General features: G+C 38.6%; 1 protein-coding gene and 1 long non-coding RNA gene across 12 annotated transcripts in view; one reads left to right on the forward strand and one right to left on the reverse strand.

The window, feature by feature from the left end:
- Positions 1 to 14,062, reverse strand: part of CCDC141 (coiled-coil domain containing 141) — a 247,151-nt gene extending 233,089 nt beyond the window's left edge. For 8 of the 11 annotated variants that reach the window (XM_077957279.1, XM_077957276.1, XM_028830891.2 and 5 more), the window contains exons 1-2: positions 11,762 to 12,259; positions 9,192 to 9,314 (exon numbers count right to left, since the gene is read on the reverse strand). In XM_077957279.1, the coding sequence (XP_077813405.1) occupies positions 9,192 to 9,314; positions 11,762 to 11,863 (225 nt within the window). In that variant the 5' untranslated portion in view covers positions 11,864 to 12,259. Of the gene's footprint in view, positions 1 to 9,191; positions 9,315 to 11,761; positions 12,260 to 13,485 lie in introns of those variants that run through there. The other 3 variants (XM_077957278.1, XM_077957275.1, XM_077957282.1) reach the window with 2 other exon arrangements.
- Positions 10,221 to 14,729, forward strand: LOC144333427 (uncharacterized). The gene is made up of 2 exons (XR_013402066.1): positions 10,221 to 10,261; positions 11,022 to 14,729. It is a non-coding gene; the product is annotated as an uncharacterized LOC144333427 (long non-coding RNA).
- The last annotated feature ends 2,689 nt before the right edge of the window (positions 14,730 to 17,418 follow it).

Genomic DNA, 17,418 nt, shown 5'->3' on the forward strand with positions numbered 1-17,418 from the left:
ACAGCTTTGGAATACATTCTTAAAGAATATCATCAAGAAAATGAGAAGCAACCTACAGAATGGCAGAAGATATTTGTAAATCATGTGTGTGATAAGCCATTAATATCGAAAATATAAAAAGAACTTCTACAACTCAACAACAAAAAATCCAAACAACTTGCTTTAAAAGTGGATAAAGAATTTGAATAGATATTTCACCAAAAGAGATATACATTGGCTAATAAGCTCATGAAAAGATGCTCAACATCATCCACTTTAGGAAAATCCAAATTAAAACCACAATGATATATCACTTCACACCTAACAGGATGGCTACGACTTTTTTAAAAAGAAACAAACAAGAAACAACAAGTTATGGACAGGATGTGGACCAATTGGAACACATATAATGTTGGTGGGAACAAAAGTTAATGCAGTTGCTGTGGAAAATATTTTGGTGTTTCCTCAAAATGCTAAAAACAGAAATACCCAGCATGGGACCCAGCAATTTTGCTCCTATATATATTCAAAAGAATTGAAAACAGATACTCAAACAGATACTCGTACACCAATGTTCATTGTAGCATCATTCATACGGGCCAAAAAGTGGAAACAACTTAAGTGTCTATTGACAGATGAATGAACAAAATGTACCATGTCATTACAATGGATTATTATTCATTATGCAAAAAGGAATGAAGGTCTGATACATGCTGCAATATGGGTGAACCTTGAAAACATCATATGCTAAGTGAAATAAGTCAGGTACAAAAGGACAAATATTGTGTGATTCCATTTATATGAGGTACCTAGAAAAGACAAATTCATAGAGACAAAAAGTGGATTAGAGCTTACCAGTGGAAGTAATAATTAGAGTTATTTTTTTTACTGGGTACTGAGTTTCTGTTTGGGGTGATGAGAAAGTTTTGGAAATAGATAGTGGTGATGGTTGCAAAACACTGCGAATGTAACTAATGCCACTGAATTGTACATATAAAATGAATAAAATGGCAAATTATACGTTATGTGTATTTTACCATAATAAAAATATTTTCTAAATGCATTCTTAGTAAATATTTCACATCAACACCAGAAAACCTCGCTATCTCTTTTATGTAAGTCTTTTATAAGACTTTTAGTTTTACTAATAATATATTCTATTTACAGTACATTCATTTCTGGCTCAGAAAATAGAAATAGGGCAAGCATTCCCTGAGTTGGAGATTCAGTCAGAACAGGATACCAGTAAATTTATGAGAGTCCAATTAGAGGTGAAATTTTCCAGAGTTTTACCACTCTAAAGGGTCATTCTTCACTGAATGCTAACTGCAACGACAGTTGCCAGTGCCCAGGAGGTTTTCCTGATTCTTACAGTCATAATTCCCCCGGACAACAGCGATGTAATGGAAAGTCAGATGTTAAGAAGAACATTCTTGGCAACTTCCCTAAGGAATTTCCAACTTTTTTTCTTCCTTTAACACTCTGCACCTCACCTGAGGATGTATGTCAATAGTAGCCACAGGCAGATCTTCTTTACCTGGTTTAAATCTACCTTTTCTGGAATCTTTCTTTTTCATTGCAAATGATTTGAATACGGTTTGGAAATCTAGATGCCTTTTGGGAATTAAAGTTTTTTCCACTTGATTATATTTTCATCACTGAAAACAGGAAAATATTTTTTCTCTGGACACTCCACTGAGATTAAGTACATCGCAGAAGGGAAAATAAGATCTCTAGGGTACAGATATTACCAACATTAGAGGCACTTATAAAAATTCTGGGTTTTCAGAATTTTTTTCTTTAGTCTATATTACTAGAGTTTGAGATAATTTTCAGTGGAAAGCAGAAAATAGCTTTTCTATTAAATTAAACATTTAATATATCAAATTACTCTGATGTACTCATTAACATAATAATTATGCCACTTTTTCTTTGAAAAGTAGCATGTACTTCCATATATTATTGTATTTCTTCCCCAAATTTTCTTTTTAGATGTGTGAAGGTAACCGTTATTATTATTCTAATTTCTCAAATAAAGACCCTGAGACCAGAGAGACTAAGTGTTGTACCCAAATCAGAGTGGACTCAGCACCAAATACTACACCCTTCCAATGCCATTTTCACAGCATTCTTTATGATTAGAACAAATTGCAAGACCCTGTACATACAAAAAGGACTGGAATAAACATTAAATATTAAGTACTATTGGCTTATTGAACTACTAATGTCCTCATCCTTCAAAAGCTCACATTCAAACCAACTTGGATCTAACAATTTTCTGCTGCAGGTTAAGTCTGTGCCTATCTTGACAGCATATTAACTAGTAAATTGGTTGAATTTATGATCTATCCTTTGTGAAATGGAATTTACATTTTCATTATTTTTAAAAGTCTTTTCTCAGCAAATCTGAAATAGACTTCAGACTCCTTGATCATTGTCTTCTTTTTTAGACTCATAATATTAGATTTAGGTATATCTAGATGATGAAACTACTAGTTAAAGTTTGTTAGGGCTGAGTGGCTGGATTGAGAGTGGTGAGTAGTTGGGGGAGAATATGAAAGATGGACCTTAAGAGGTTATGGCTAGAGGTCTAGATGAAGGTAAAAGATCTTTTTGTTTGAGACCTCATTTTCTTAGATCCATGTGCAGGGAGGGAGAATGGTACATTATGGTAGGATCCACAATAAATATGAAGCTTTAATCTGTCCTCTTCCTTCATTTTAAAGATAAAAAGTCTGAAGTCCAAAAAACTTAAATGGCTAGTCCACATGTAGCCTGAATGGCATCAAAGAACAAGATGTTTAACTCTAGAACCAGTGCTTTCTAAAGAGGATAGAAATGGAAACCCCTCTTCTTTTTTTATTTCCAACTTTAATTTTAAGTTTAGGGCTAAATGTACAGGATGGGCAGGTTTGTTATATAGGTAAAGTGTGCTATGGTGGTTTGCTATACAGATCATCCCATCACCCAGGTATTAAGCCCAGCATCCATTAGCTATTATTCCTGATGCTCTCCCTCCTCCCACCTCCCACCCTCTGACAGGCACCATTGTGTGTTGCTCCCCCAACTGTGTCCATGTGGTCTCATCATTCAGCTCCTCCTTATAAGTAAGAACACATGGTATTTGGTTTTCTGTTTCTGAGTTAGTTTGCTAAGGACAATGGCCTCCAGCTCCATCTATGCCCCTGCAAAGGACATGATCTCATTCCTGTTTATGGCTGCATCATATTCCATGGTATATATGTACCACATTTTCTTTATCCAGTCTATCATTGATGGGGTTTTAAGTTGATTCCATGTCTTTGCTATCATGAATAGTATTGCAATGAGCATGCTCATGCATATAACTTTATAACAGAATGATTTACATTCCTTTGGGTATATACCCAGTAATGGGGTTGATGGGTTGAATGGTATTTCTGCCTCTAGGTCTTTGAGGAAATGCCACACTGTCTTCCACAATTCCACAATGATTCAACTAATTTACACTCCCTACCAGCATGGTAACAGCATTCCTTTTTCTCCACAACCTCACCAGCTTCTGTTGTTTTTCCATTTGGTTTTGTTTTGTTTTGTGACAGAGTCTCGCTCTGTCACTCAGGCTGGAGTGCAGTGGTGTGATCTCAGCTCACTGCAAGCCCCGCCTGTCAGGTTCATGACATTCTCCTGCCTCAGCCTCCCGAGTAGCTGGGACTACAAGCACCCACCACCACGCCCAGCTAATTTTTTGTATTTTTAGTAGAGTTGGGGTTTCATCATGTTAGCCAGGATGGTCTCAATTGCCTGACCTCATGATCTGCCCGCCTTGGCCTCCCAAAGTGCTGGGATTATAGGTGTGAGTCACTGTGCCTGGCTTATTTTTTTTAGACGGAGTCTCACTCTGTCACCCAGGCTGGAGTGCAGTGGCATGATCTCAGCTCACTGCAAGCCCTGCCTCCTGGGTTCACACCATTCTCCTGTCTCAGCCTCCTGAGTAGCTGGGACTACAGGTGCCTGCCACCACGGCCGGCTAATTTTTTGTATCTTTAGTAGAGATGGGGTTTCACCGTGTTAGCCAGGATGGTCTCAATCTCTTGACCTCACAATCCATCCGCCTCGGCCTCCCAAAGTGCTAGGACTACAGGTGTGAGCCACCGCACCCAGCCACGTCTACTGTTTTTTGACATTTTAATAATAGTCATTCTGACTGGTGTGAGATGGTATCTCATTGTGGTTTTGATTTACATTTCTCTATTGATCAGTGATTTTGAGCTTTTTTTTAATGTTTGTCGGCTGTATGTATGTCTTCTTTTGAGAAGTGTCTGTTCATGTCCTTTGCCTATTATTTAATGGGGTTGGTTGTGGGGTTTTTTGGCCAAATAACCAGCTAGCACCATGATGACAAGATTAAATCTACACATAACAATACTAACCTTAAATGTAAATGGAAACGCCCACTTAAAAGACACAGAATGGCAAGTGGGATAAAGAACCAAGACCCATTGGTATGCTGTCTTCAAGAGATCATCTCACATGCAAAGACTCACATAGGCTCAAAATACAGGGATGGAGGAAAATTTACCAAGCAAATAGAAAACAGAAAAATTAAGATTTGCATTCCAAGTTTCTGACAAAAGAGACTGTAAACCAACAAAGACTTAAAAAGACAAAGAAGAGCATTGCACAAAGGTAAAAAGTTCAATTCAACAAGAAGAGCTGAATATCCTAAATATATATGTACCCAATACAGGAGAACCCAGATTCATAAAGCAAGTTCTTAGAGAACTTCAAAGAGACTTAGACCCCCACACAATAATAGTGGTAGACTTTAACACCGCACCAGACTTTAACTGTGGACCTGATAGTTATATACAGAACCGTCCACACCAAAACAACAGAACATACATTATTCTCATCGCCACATGGCACTTACTTTAAAATTGATCACATAATCAGAAGTAAAAGATTCCTCAGCCAATGCAAAAGAACTGAAATCATAACAGTCTCTCAGGCAATAGTACAATCAAATTAGAATTAGAAGTTGAGATTAAGAAATTCACTCAAAATCATACAACTAAATGAAAATTGAACAATGTGCCCCAGGATGACTCTTGGTCAAATAATGAAATTAAGGCAGAAATCAAGAAGTTCTTTTTTTTTTTTTTTTTTTTTTTTAAAGACAGAGTCTTGCTCTGTGACCCAGGCTGGAGCGCAATGGCGCGATCTCAGCTTACTGCAACCTCTGCCTCCTGGGTTCAATAAATTCTCCTGCCTCAGCCTCCCAAGTGGCTGGGATTACAGTTGCACACCATTACGCCTGGCTAATTTTTATATTTTTAGTAGAGATGAGGTTTCACCATGTTAGCCAGGCTGGTCTCAAACTCCTGACCTCAGGTGATCCACCCACCTTGGCCTGCCAAAGCACTGGGATGACAGGCATGAACCACTGTGCCCAGCCTAGTAAGTTCTTTGAAACTAATGAGAGCAAAGATACAATGTACCAGAATCTCTGGGATGCAGCTAAAGCAGTATAAAAAGAGAAATTTATAGCACTAAAATGCCCTCATCAAAAAGCTAGAAAAATCTCAAGTTAACAACCTAACATCATAACTAAAAGAAAGACCCAAGAACAACAAACCACTTAAGCTGACAGAAGACAAGAAATAACCAAGATCAGAGCTGAACTGAAAGAGATAGAGACACAAAAAAACTTTCAAAAAATCAATGAATCCAAAAAGCTAGTTTTTTGAAAACAATTAATACAATAGATAGGCCACTAGCAAGACTAATAAAGAAGAAAAGAGAGAAGCATCAAATAAACACAATTTGAAATAAGGGGGTTATTACCACTGACCCAACAGAAATACAAACAATCATCAGAGAATACTATAAACACCTCTATGCACATAAACTAGAAAATCTAGAAAAAAATGAATAAATTCCTGGACACATGCACCCTCCCAAGACTGAACCAGGAAGAAATTGAATCCTTGAATAGATCAATAATGAGTTCTGAAATTGAGGCAGTAATAAATAGCCTGCCAACCAAAAAAAGCCCAGGACCAGATGGACTTACAGTTGACTTCTATCAGAGGTATAAAGAAGAGCTGGTACAATTCCTACTGAAACTATTCCAAAAATTGAGGAGGAGGGACTCCTAACTTGTCCTTATGCCAAAATCTGGCAGAGATACAACAAAAAAGAAAACTTCAGGCCTTGATGAACATCAATGCAAAAATCTTCAACAAAATACTAGCAAACCAAATCCAGCAGCACATCAAAAAGCTTATCCACCACAATCAATAGGCTTCATTCCCCATATGCAAATCAATAAATGTGATTCATTACGTAAACAGAACTAAAGACAAAAACCACATGATAATCTCAATAGACACACAAAAGGCCTTTGATAAAATTCAACATTCCTTCATGTTAAAAACTCTGAATAAACTAGGTATTGAAGGAACATGCTTCAAAATAACAAGAGTCATATATGACAAACCCACAGCCAATATTATATTGAATGGGCAGAAGCTGGAAGCACTCCCCTTGCACACCAGTACAAGACAAGGAAGCCTATTCAACATAGTATTGGAAGTTGTGGCCAGGGCAATCAGGCAAGAGAAACAAATGAAGAACATTCAAATAGGAAGAGAGGAAGTAAAACTAGCTTTGCAGATGACATGATCCTACATCTAAAGATACAGGAAAAATCCCATCATCTCAGACCAAAAGCTTCTGAAGCTAACAAGCTACTTCAGCAAAGTCTCAGGATACAAAATCAATGTGCAAAAATCGCTGGCATTCCTATACACCAACATCAGGCAAGCCGAGAGCCAAATCACAAATGAACTCCCATTCACAACTGCCACAAAAAGAATAAAATACCTAGGAATACAACTAACAAGAAAAGTGAAGGACTTCTTTTAGGGGAACTGCAAACCACTGCTTGAAGAAATCAGAGATGACACAAACAAATAGAAGAACATTCCATGCTCATGGATAGGAAGAATCAATATCGTGAAAATGGCCATACTGCCCAAAGCAATTTATAGATTCAATACTATTCCCATTAAACTACCATTGACATTCTTCACAGTATTAGAAAAAAAACTTTTAAAATTCATATGAAACCAAAGAAGAGCCCAAATAGCCAAGGCAATCCTAAGCAAAAGAATGATGCTGGAGGCATCACTCTACCCAACTTCAAACTATACTACAGAAAAACCCTTTTCTAGCTGAGCTATGGGATGGATTTAGGTATGCACATTTGAGCACAGGGTAGAAGGCAGGAGCTGAATTGCTGCACTTAAGAAGGCATTTCCCTTCTGTAGTCCTGGATGGAGTAGGGATGAAGGGAGAAGTGAGGTAGCCTGAGAGTTCCAAACTGAGCTGAGCTCACCCACCACTACCCACAATTTATCAGTGGACTGGGAAATGCTGGCTGGGCATGAATTACTAGCAGGAACTGGGGAAAATATGTGGTTTCAAGCCCAGGTTAGCTTCAGCAGAAACAGTTGGCTGGTATATACAAAGGAGCTAGGGACACAAGAGATCATGAGAAAGCAAACTTCTGGAAATGGTCAGAAACTTCAAGTAAGTATTGTGTTTCTACAGTTCATGGAATTGGGGATTCACGACAAGTTTACACAACTTTTTGTGTAGCAGGAAGACCTTGAGTTGTTAGCCAAATCACACTAGTTTGTGACATAAGTAGAGCTAAACAATAGGTGTTTTAATTCCTGGTTCATTGATCTTCCATATCATAATGGGGTTTTCCTACATAACAAAAGACTTAATAATAACTAGGGATTTCTGCCTTTCAAGACAACTTAAATCCCAGAGTAAGGAGTTGTCAAACGGGAATAAATTCTGCATTCTAAGGGCCTTCGTCTTTGTACTAATTCTTTCTTCAACTTCTTGGTTTCATTTACTCAATTACTTTTACCACTGTTCAAGCAGAAAACCACTGTCTATATATCAGATGCAGATCAAATCTGCTTCTAAATTTAGAAAGCAAGTATGAATTTCAGCCTAGATGTAACAAAGAAAACAGTAATATTAAAGTACTAAAAATGTAGAGCATCCTAGTCTTTGCAGTCCTCTGAATCCTCATTAAACCTCTTTGAACTTCTTTGATTTTAGTGAAGATATTTCATTTGTCTATGAGGTTATTACTCACAGGGCTGGCTCCCTCAGAGGTTCCTCAGAATGGAACACCATTTAGGGTTTAATGCTGTATCTGTTCCTGTGTTGAAATTCTTTACATTTGTGTTTTGTAAATTAAGTCCAATGGGACAACAGAGCAAGTTCTGAGGGCTTGGCACCTCATCAGACATGCAGTCCTATCTCCTGGAGATAGAGTCGGCTGTCCTGTCTGCTCCTCAGCTCCACTCAGTGACTGTTGCCACCTCCTATAGCCGGAGCTGTGGCCAAGGTGAAACTTAAGAAGGGTGGGGACAAACCCAGTCCTTTGCACTGAGTCATGGGTGAGGCCATGTACCTGTGAGGGTCTGCACTCATCTTACACATGAAGGAGCTAGACATTAAGTAGTGAATAAAATACAACATGACAGGTCAAGAAAATGCCTTTCCCTGCTTTTTGAACAAAAAGCTCCAAATTTTTATTTGCCCTGGGTCTCACAAATTATGCAGCTGGCTCTGATCCTATCTGGCCTTTATCTGGCAACCTCAAACCAATGTTACTTTTAGATTTCTAACTAAATACTCTCAACATATATAAAATAGTATGTCTGGTTTTACTAAAAGTATTATTTGGTTTCAAGAACTCTTAATACTAAGCACGGAATCAGATATTTTCAATAGTCCAACAGGGGGAAAAGTCTTCTAAATTATTTTTGCCAGCAGGTATCATTAACAATAGAAATTGTGGATCTGTTTTTGTGGCTTGATGGTGTAATGCATGAAATGAAAAAAATGATGGAGTTTTTTTTTTTCCACTGAGGCAGCCAGGAAAAAAAAAATTACTTTTTTCTCCACAGTGAAAATATTATCATTCCATATTTTCTATCACATTAGGGAAAATTTTTTAAAATCTTGTTACTTCTCTCTGATGCTGTTTGTGTGTAAATAACTACTGATTTTTCCATTATCTACCTGGTACCATATTAAAGTGGCACTAGGCCAGTAACAGCAGAGGAATCAAGAAGTATAAGAAATAGTTTTTTAATTTCTCTTTAATTTTGTTTTTGCTTCACATCTTCGTATCTTACCTTGAGCTTGGCCAAAAGAAGTTCATGATCATGAAGAAGTTTTTTGGTTTCATCTTGACTGCTGCCAATTTCTAGAAGATTGGGCTGTGATTCAGCCAGTTGAAGTTGTACCCATTTGCCACACTAAAAATAAAAATTAAATTAAGTGCACTTTTAGTTCCTCTTGCTCCTTCCTCTTCACTCTTCTCATTTTTAATATATCTTTAAAATTTCCAGTTATACAGTAAACACTTTTTTCTATTTTCTATTTTGTCCATTCTTTCCATAGATATGGGGTTTACTTCAATTGAAACAGCAGATCTAATATAAATCCATGCCCTGCCTTTTATTTTTTATTCTTAGGATAAATTATTCTCTCATGGCATATAGGATTTGAGTTAAAAATTCCCAAATGAGGAAAACATACGATGGATTACATATTACTGAATATTATAAAGTTACAGAATAATTTACACAACTGTATCTTCTCTCAATCATAAAACTGAACTCAATAAAAACAGTGAAATTCTACTTGGGCAAGTAGGATGCAAATTTCACCATAGAGGAAAGTTCTTGTAAATGCAGTTTAGCTTGATAAGTGTCTTTACATTGGCCTTGCTGGTTTAGCTGAAAATAATAAATATCAGATGAAGGAATTGATTTTTATCTTATTTCAAAGGTAAAATATACTGTTTTCCAACCTTAGTTGTTGAATATTCATTAAAGCATGTAGGAAAATATTAACAAAATTAGATGCCTGTGACAACTGCCATTTGAGCACAGTCAGCTTGCTTTCCACACAAGATTTACACCGCTCTAAGACATAATTTGTCATTGCATTTCCTGAGGAATTGCTTTTCTAAGAAGCAACAACTCATTAAGCAAAAGGAACCACTAACAGGCATGTGCATGTAGATACATGAATTACTAAAGAGAAATTAGAAAAACGTGTTTCTATTTTAGAAGATATTCAGTCCCCTGAGACAGTTTGGAAAGTCACTATAAATCACACACAGGCACTCCTATTCCATTAAGACGGACTTTCTACTCTGAATTGCTTGGGGTGTGTTTTGTATGGAGATGGCAGTAAGGTAAGAGAGCTGAGGAGAGGGTAGTGGGGGAACATTCTTAGAAACACAATTCAGTTAAAATAAGAGTTTCCCATGTAATTTTCCAGTGTAATTTCCAGTGTAATTTTTTTGTGTGCAAGCTACCTCTGATTCTTCTGTAATTTATCCTCTAATATTATTCCTCATCCTGCTCCAAGAATGTTTCATATTTGAGGAAATGAAAAGTTAACTTTTTGAAAAATAGTGAGTTTGCCTCTTTTCCCTCATTGCTGAAATCTGCAGTTAACTCAAAGTATCATTAATCCTGTGCAAGTGGTCTGTTCGCACCACTTCTGCGCCAGGCTTCTTCTCATCTCCACTCCGGGACTCTGAAAAGATGGGAGGGTGAGGAAGTCAGCAGAGGCCTGGTTCCTGTGGGAGATGAGTATCACACCACCAGAAAATCTGCCTCGGTAGGAGCACTTTCCATTCTGTCCTTCTATAGTGAATCGTTTTGCTCAATATCAAGTGCTGTTTTCCTGGTATGAATTTTCACATTACCATAAAACTCACAGCAATTAAGTTAAAGTAAACACGCTTGCTGTCCATGCTCTAACAAAAGGCCAGAAAAGTCATTCAATTAAGCCTGGTGGGGACCTGAAAGTAACTGGTTTGTGACCATCAGCTTGTTTGCCAGCTTTCCCTTCATTAAACACTGAATTATTTAGGTGGAATATCATCTAAAGCCCAAGTCTAGTGCTTGAAAGGTTTTTTTTGTTTGTTTTGTTTTTTTTTTTTGCAGGGCATTTCCATGGAGAATAAAATCATGGATGTCTTCTTCAACCCAAAGATGTGTGGTCATCTTTGCAAATGGGCAAATGGCTTGTCATAAAACATGCAGTAATCGTAAACCCTAAGTGGCTTCTACTTCCTGCTGTTAAGAACAAATTTGACACAAACCTTTTGTACCTTTCCCTGCAGGGTCTTCATTACTGAACAAGGATTTAGCAGTGTCTTTACCATGTCAAAACCAGTGTTGCAAAGGGCACATATCGGAGCCCTTTCCTTAGGTGTTTTCTGAGTTCCATCATGCTTAAAGCTGTGCCCTCCCCATGTCTGTCAGGACCTGCCTCCTCCCACCTCCATCACATCCACTCTCAAAAATCACGAGCATTTCACAGGTCCATTGGACTCTTTAGTCAGGCAATCGTGAGCTTCCAATTACCAATGCCTTGCTTTTAAAGACCAAATTAATAGTATATGCTAGAAGTTTTCTTTTCTTTATCTTTCTTTTCTTTTTTTTTTTTTTAAATCAAGCAGCTGTAGATGCTTTCTGGCTGACTGAAAGGAAAGAGAATCTCTGGTAACTGCTGAAACTTGCAGAGGTTCCTCTTAGTAGCCAATTTAAGAAAGCAGTAACAGTGCTTTCCGCGTTGTCTTCTCTATGCTGTGTCCTGCCGATTGCATAGAATTTTCTTTAGGATTTTCAACACACAGCTAGAAGCCCACAGCCGCACAGAAAAAAGGAAGTTGTTAGCTTACCTTTATGACAGCTATAACGATTTTGGAGTCCCCAGCCTGCACAGCAACTGAACTGACTGTCGTCGTAGAAAGCTCCACACTAGGACTTTCTTGGCTGGACATGGTACTTTAGAACCACAGTTTATACTTTGGGCAGCCTCTGGACAGTTGCTTGTCTGCTGGTCATTTCAGAACGCAACCACCAGGCTTACTTGGATTCATTCAGGGAAAGAGCTCAGCTCACACTGATTACTCTGCCAAAAGGAAAGAACAGGAGGTTAAAAATAGACAACCCCATTGAGTTTATCGTGAGAGAGAAAGGAGCGAAGGGAACGAGAGAGAACTGCCACGCCCCTAGTATGGTAACGCTAAGTGCCTGTTATTTTTGCTGTTATCTTAAATGTGGAGGACAGCTTCAAGCTCTTTCCTTATCAGCTGATGCTCGATAACAAATGGAAAAAAAAATTACATCCTGACAACCCAAATTAGTTTTGCCACCGAAACTATGCAATTGTAACCACGGACTTTGAAACCAGTAAGTCATTGACCTGGCTATCAATCTTTTCAAGATTTTTGAAGTCTCTCTCAGGCAAAGAAAACTACCAAAGTGTACTCTAAAAAAGCTTTGGTATTTGTCTTGGGGTTAAGTCACAAATTGCTTAAAAGACAGTTTTAGATTAACCTGCTTTTCTAAAACTTACTGTTCTTTGCCAAATGAAGTTTAGATGGAATAACCACATTTTCTCAGAGCCTCAGATTTCTTAGGAATTTTGTAAAAATATTTCAACCAGCATTTATAAATAGGTCCCTATCATTTGAGATTTTCTTTGTGACTATTCTGCTCCACTGAACAGGGTTTTCAAGTTCAGTTATCAACACCATGAGAAAGCAAAATGCTTTGCTGTTACCTTTTAATTGCAGCAAGAAAATTTTTTGGTGTGGTTAAAGGTTATTAAGGCATAGATTTTGCTGCAATTAAAAACAAAAACAAAAAGGAAAGCACTGTACTGTATTCAGGCTTGATTTTTATTCCCTAGCCCCACCTCCTGTGCAGGAAAATTATAGCCAGCTTCAAATCAGTGCCCCACATTGGGAGATTAATCCTATTGCTAGAAACTCAGCCTGTGTCACAAGTTGTCTGTGGTATTAAACAGCAGCTGTTGGATTCCGTGTCAAAGAACAGCTGAAAATAACACTAAAGTTTAGGTCAGAAGTCAGATGCAAACATATCAGAGTTACTCACTCCAAAGCTGCTGGAAGCATTGGAAATCTCTGGGACAAAGCCAGAACAGAGAATATAGCAAAAAAACAGTTTTAATGAATCTACTTGCTCTGTAAACCTTTTAGCCCAATTTAATAGTAGGTTCAGGGTCAGAAGACTCAGCACCATTGCTTTGTTTTGCTAAGGTTCATGATCATATTCTTGATTCAAAGGGGAAAAGTACTTTTACATATACTTCAGTGCTCAACACTTATTTTTGTTTCCAAGAGCATGTCATGGCTGCTCTGCAACTGTGTAGCCACCACCCAGGTCCTCTGTGCTCAGCATCTGCTTGCTGCCCCAGTGAGATGGAAACCATACCTAGATCCTCGTCCCTATGCAACGTGAACTTCACCTGACCCCATGAAGGGAACAATTGGAGCAAGCTCAGGAAAGCAGATGTCAAGCAAGCTATGATATAGCAACTATTGCAAAGGGTTTCATTTTATGGCAGGGCTGGAGAGCTTGCAGAGAGGTAACTGACCTGGAAGCTTGAAGGCAGGCTCCTTCCACTCGAGCAAGTAGTTGGTCCAGACAAACCAAAATGAACTGATCACAACTGGTTTTTAGCTAATTGTCCTCAAGAAAAGGCAACAGTTGACACTTGTGTCTCAGAATATCTATACTGTAAACTAAAATGCCCAATAAGCATAGCTTGTCATTTGGAACGGCATACTTTGCCAATTGGAACGGCAAATAGTGACTTGCACTCAAAATACTCAGTGCAGGCCAGCCATGGTGGCTCACACCTGGAATCTCAGCACTTTGGGAGACCAAGGCAGGAGGATTCCAGAAAATTTAAAAATCAACCAGGCATGGTGACGTACCCCTTTAGTCCCAGCTACTTGGGAGGCTGAGGCAAGACAATCCGTTTGTTACCAGAAGGAAGGCCAAGCGTGAGTTGTCCAGGTCCTTGGTGTTTTGAACAAAGAATTGAGCAAAACGCACAAAGTAACAACGGAATGAAACACAGAAACGAAACAGCGCAAGCAGGGATTAAAGCAAGAAAGCACTCCACAGTGTGGGAGTGGACCCACCCTGAATAAGGACCGTGTTGCAACGTTTTCTGGGTTTTAAGTATGCCTTATGAGGTCCCCAGTGGCTATCCCTTACCTGAATGAAGGATTTTGTCCGTGGCTAATTAAAGGCTGATGTGAATTGACACCCTATGAAGATGAAGGGATGGCCCACACTTGGCCCAAATCCAAGGCACTCTCCCTTTCCATCTGAGCCCTGGGAAAGGGGGAGGGTTGCAGGGAGAGTAGCCTTTGAACTTTTGCTACTTGGTGTGGGAAGATGGGGTCTTTCCTTTTGGTTTAGCTTTTGGAAGTTGATGTTAATTGGCCTTAGGCTCCCTGCCCCCAGACCCAGGTGTTTCCCTTTTGACCCAGCTTTGGGCAGTCAGCATGAATTGGCCTTAGATTCCCTGTCCCCAGACCTTTGTGTTCTTCCTTGATTTAGCTTTAGGAAATCAGCACAAATTGGCCTCAGATTCCCTGCCCCCAGACCTTGATGTTTTTCCTTGATTCAGCTTTAGGAAGTCAGCACGAATTGGCCTTAAGTGCCCTGCCTCCAGATCCTATTCTCCTACCTCACCTTGAGCCCAGAAGTTGGGGGCTGCAGTGAGCTACGATAGTGTTACTGTACTCCAGCCTGAGTGACACAGTGAGGCCTGTCTCAAAATAAAATAAATAAAAATAAACTCAATGCACTTTCACCTAAAGTTAATTCTGTTGCTAGAAACTCAGTGTGTGCCTCAAGTTGCATAAAGGCCATCAGGTGGGAAAGGGTTTTGGCAGCAGGCTGCAAAGACCACAGGCTAAGGGTGGCTGTGTCCACAAAGCTGTAGTTAGGATGGATGATTGTGTAAGGGGCGTGGAAGGTAGCATGGAATGTCTGGAATTGCAGGCCCAGACAGAGGGAAAAGTAGAAGGGAAATGAGGAGGAGAGAACACATGACTGGAAGTGTGGTTAATTCCAAGGTTTAAGGGCAAAGGGAATTAGAAAAATATAAGACTTTGTTAAAAGATTAACCCAGCTATTCAGCAACAAAAGTAGTGCCTTTCCCTGTGTGTGTGTATGACCTTTCTTTCTGTTAATTAGATGGAGCAGGTCCAAGCTGTTGCACAAAAGAAATGTTTGCTACATTGGTGGACATGATCAATAATGCAAACTGCGTACATGAATTTAACTGGCTTCTATTTTATTTTAAATTTAAACTCTTGACTTTAAAATCTTCAAAGGACTTGAATCATGTTTTTCTCCTCTGCTCTTGTATTCTGTTCCTCTTTTTTTTCCTCCTAAACTTTTTAGTCCTTCTGTCTACAGAAGCCCTGTGGCTCAGATCTCTCCGTCCACATCTAGCTTATTTAGAACTTTGGCCTTGTTTTCTTCATCTAGAATAATATTTAATTATAAGTTGCACCATTAACTCATATAAACAGCTTGAAGAATAGTTAGTGTGGAATATATAGTACTAATGATACTGGTACACTAAGATGGATTTTTTAATGTTAAAGAACTGAAAGCTTCTTGAGTTACAATTTATTTATACTCTGCCTCCCCTATCATCACCAAAAACAAAACAAAACAAAGCAAAACAAAAACCTTCCAGGCATTCTCATACCTTTGAAGTTTATAGAGGATCTTACAGAGGTTATTATGCCTTCTCTGTTTATCCCTCTGGGAAATGCCTGTTTTTATACCAACTGAGTTTTAGTGAAATATCCTCCATGGGGAATCATAAGGCTATAACTGGATTCAGTAGAGTTGCAAATAGCACATTTTTAATGAAATAGTCAGTAGTCTGAAAACTTTTTCATGTGACTATTTTTAACTCTGTCAATGGTGATGCCATTAAAATAACACATTTTCTTTGCTGGAGTATATGTGGGGTCTGCTCATTTTTATGTAAGATCCTAGGTGTTTGTCTTCATCGATAGTATTATTGATTAAACTATATTAAACTTTATAAAGACAAATTAGATAGACCTGGTATAGATAACCCAGAATGAGTCTATTTGTCCAAATTAAAAATTCAAGGCAAGTTATCTTAAGTGAAGCAAGTCAGACACAGAAAGCCACTTATAAGTAGGAGCTAAATAATATATACACATGGACATAGGGAATGGAATGATAGACAATGAAAATTTGTACAGGTGAGGGCGTGGGAGTGGGTAGATGATGAGAGATTACCTAACGGGTACAATGATTTGGGTGATGGATACCCTAAAAGCCCTGACTTTACCATTATACAATCTATGCATTTAACAAAATTACACTTGTACCCCATAAATTCATACACATAAAAATAAAATATTTTTTTAATTCAAGGCAAATCTTTCTCTGCTGTTACCACTAATGTAGTAATAATGGCTACTAATTAGTGACTGCTTCATACAGGCCAGGAACTGGAATAAGTGCTTTACACTCTTTATCCCATTTCATCTACATGATAAGGTTGGAAAAAACATTTCTTTAATTTTACAAATGATACACGCACACATGCACACACATATTCACACCCAGCAATTCACTAATTCCAGTCACCTCTAGTTCAACTTTTTCTGCCTGGGTTTCAAACCTATCTATGGCTGGCTTCTCCCTGTCCGCCCAGTCATGTATACCATTATTCCCAGACCCCAAAGGTCATTGTTGTTCTCCATTTTAATTCAGTTGTTCTATCCAGGAATATCATTCCCCTCTTCCCTTCATCTATCCAAATTCCTCCCATCTTTTGAGGCCAAGATGAAGTATCAACTTTTTTTAAAAATTTGAAATATCTACCTATATTCTTCTTGTCATGCACATCTGTGTGACGAGACCACCAAACAGGCTTTGTGTGAGCAATAAATCTATTTAATCACCTGGGTGCAGGTGGGCTGAGTCCAAAAAGAGAGTCAGCAAAGAGTGGTGGGATTATCATTAGTTCTTATAGGTTTGGGATAGGCGGTGAAGTTAGGAGCAATTTTTTGTGGGCAGGGGGTGGATCTTACAAAGTACATTCTCAAGGGTGGGGTGAATATTACAAAGTACCTTCTTAAGGGTGGGGGAGGATATTACAAAGTACCTTCTCAAGGGTAGGGAGGGTATGGTATACAAAGTACATTCACAAAGGCAGGGGAATATCACAAAGTACATTATCCCAAGGGTGGGGAGGGTGTATTGTTACAAAGTCAATTGATCAGTTAGGATGGGGCAGGAACAAATCACAGTGGTGGAATGTCATCAGTTAAGGCAGGAACTGGCTATTTTCACTTCTTTTGTGGATCTTCAGTTGCTTCAGGCCATCTGGATATATACCCCCATGTCACAGGGGATATGATGGCTTAGCTTGGGCTCAGAGGCCTGACACTTATTTCTTTAAAGTATAATTGTAACTCAAAATTTAATAATTAAATGCTTGTTGATGTAGTTT

The sequence above is a fragment of the Macaca mulatta genome, chromosome 12, assembly GCF_049350105.2.
Source record: "Macaca mulatta isolate MMU2019108-1 chromosome 12, T2T-MMU8v2.0, whole genome shotgun sequence".
NCBI classification, from domain to species: Eukaryota; Metazoa; Chordata; class Mammalia; order Primates; family Cercopithecidae; genus Macaca; species Macaca mulatta.